General features: G+C 49.5%; 1 protein-coding gene across 1 annotated transcript in view; it reads right to left on the bottom strand.

The window, feature by feature from the left end:
* LOC103731972 (G1/S-specific cyclin-E2-like) overlaps window positions 1-1851 on the bottom strand; it is a 12089-nt gene extending 10238 nt beyond the window's left edge. Inside the window, 2 exon segments of the mRNA XM_029562232.1 lie at window positions 1160-1219; window positions 1696-1851. Coding sequence (XP_029418092.1) covers window positions 1160-1219; window positions 1696-1851 — 216 coding nt within the window.
* Between the last annotated feature and the right edge of the window lie 455 nt (window positions 1852-2306).

Genomic DNA, 2306 nt, shown 5'->3' with positions numbered 1-2306 from the left:
GGCGAAAAGTAGTTGGCAAAGACACTAAGGAGAAACCACTGAATATGATGAAAGGTACTCATCATGATCTTTTTTCTAAAAAATTTATTTAACAGCCACAATTTTTTCATCAAGATCTTCTTATCCAAATTATACAAGGCATCGTTCCAATAACAACATATTCATCATATTTTATAGTTTAAGTTCCTTTGATTGATGTTCCATAACAACTGTCTGTAATTCCAGTTCCAAGGGATCTGACAGCCTCTTCTGTCCTCCTTGGGCATTGCATGACACAAGTGCACTTGCCTACATGCAGGCATAACACTCATACACATAAAATAAAATAATGAAAATATTAAAAAAGGAAAGAAAAGAAAAAGCAAAAGAACAAATCAGTGTGGTGCAACATGCTTGTAATTCCAGAACTTGGGAGGTGGAGGCAGAAGGATCCTATGTTTGTCCTTCTCAGCAACAGTCTCAGGGAGTTTGAAGCTAGCTTAGGCTACCTGAGATCCTGTCTCAAACAATGAACAACAACAAAAAAGGAGACCACGAAAGACAGCGTGCCCCTTGGATATGGGCTGCTCTCCAGGAGCTGCTTGCCCGCTGTGCCCAGCTCTCTTGTACCTGCAGATGTTGTGCCACCTCTTCAGCAATGCCACCTATAACCCGCTGGGCCTCAACACCTCCTTCTGCTTCTCTCTGTGTCTTGGGGACGTCCAGAGCCACGGACAGTGAAAGCTGCCAGGAGTGTGTGTCTGTGAATCAGGCTTGGGAGGCCCAGATTGCAGCCTGCAGGAGTGTTCAGTCTACTGTGGCAGTCGTGACATCTGCACCTCATGAGGTGTCCCCACTGAGCCCCCCTGGGATCCTGATCTGTGACCACACCTGCCACTTCTGGCTCTGAGATAGGACCTTGTTCCTTCTTGACATCTCCCTCCCCCACTGCCATGATACTCAGTTCCCTCTTCTACCAGATCTTACTGCAAACTGTGCCTTCAGTCACTCCCCACCTCCACATGCAGCTCTCCCTGACCTCCCCTCTGGCTCTTTATTTATAGCCCTCTCTTACCTGGGAGCTCTGCCTGCTGTCCTCCTGCCAGGCTCAATTCCCTCCTCCCACCTGGCCATTCAGTGTGTCCTTGGGTCCTCTGTATGAATGAGTTTCTAGAAAAACCTTTGTCTTCAAACTGGACTTTCTACTGTAAGGCTGATTAACTGAATAGCCCTCCGGAGACTGTGGAGAGTCTAGAATGTTGTAAGTCCAGTGCCCAATTATGGCTTACACTACTAAATAGCCATTTCTTTGGCTATCTCTGTTTCTGACCTAAAATCCAGTGATTAACAGATAAACAACCTCCTTGTAAGGTACTTATTAGCTGATCAGCAGATTCCATTAAAGAAAAACTTAATAATGTCATCAGATAGCATCTGAGACCTATAGTAGAACACTCCACCCCCCTTTTTGCTATGTCCAGCCTACTGAATGTATCCACCAATGTATTTGGAAAGTGTCTTGATTTATGACTTTTCTTTGTCCTGTTACTATAAAAATGTAATGTAACTGTTACCACCCTAGAACATGGAATTTGGGGTCGCCTGAATCTGTGTTTCTGGGTCTTATTTGGCTCCAGAATAAACTATCTCTTATCCCTTTAAGGTGAGAGTTATGCTTTTGCAAAGACCCTGGTGAGTTTCTCAAGACATCATTACCTGCTCTGACAAATCAAGCAAGTTCTGCTTGGATGCTAATGTCCCTGGTTGGGTGGCTTCTGTTCCTGGACAGGCTAGGAAAAGGTGTGCTCTTTCTAGCTCCTCCCGCCACTTAGGTCTCAGAAGTGGCCCTAACCAATCAGGGCTTCCCGCCATGCTGCCCAACCAGGATCAAAAACTGGTTGCCCAAGGCGGGCTTTATCAGGCGGCCATGTTGCGGGTTCTGTGCTGCAGTTTGGCTGGGTAGCTGGAGAGTGAGCTATGAGTGCTGCACCTTGAGCGTCCTGCGGGGAGCTGAGGAGAGCACCGGAACTCGGCCATGGTGAGCGGGGGGCGGACAGTGTGCAGACGGGAGCTGCGGCCGCTGGAGCCGCCAGAGCGGGCTGTGCTGGGTCCTCCCCGGGCGGGCGGCAGCCGGACGGCGTCCTGTGCGGTCCTGGAGACCGGGTTCCCGGCGCGGCCGCCTGTGGCGTTTCCTGCTGCAGCTGCTTCTGCGCCGGGCTCTGAGCGGGAGGCTCCGCCTGCACGGGCAGCTTCAGGGTCGGGACTGTGCAGAGCGTGGGATCGTGCTGTTGTGCTGTGTGGACAAGTGTTAGGGGAAGAGAACAGTA

This window comes from Nannospalax galili, unplaced genomic scaffold (genome assembly GCF_000622305.1).
Source record: "Nannospalax galili isolate Female #2095 unplaced genomic scaffold, S.galili_v1.0 scaffold715, whole genome shotgun sequence".
In the NCBI taxonomy this organism is placed as follows: domain Eukaryota; kingdom Metazoa; phylum Chordata; class Mammalia; order Rodentia; family Spalacidae; genus Nannospalax; species Nannospalax galili.
Note: the sequence above shows the minus strand (reverse complement) of the source record. Positions and strands in the feature narration are given on the sequence as shown.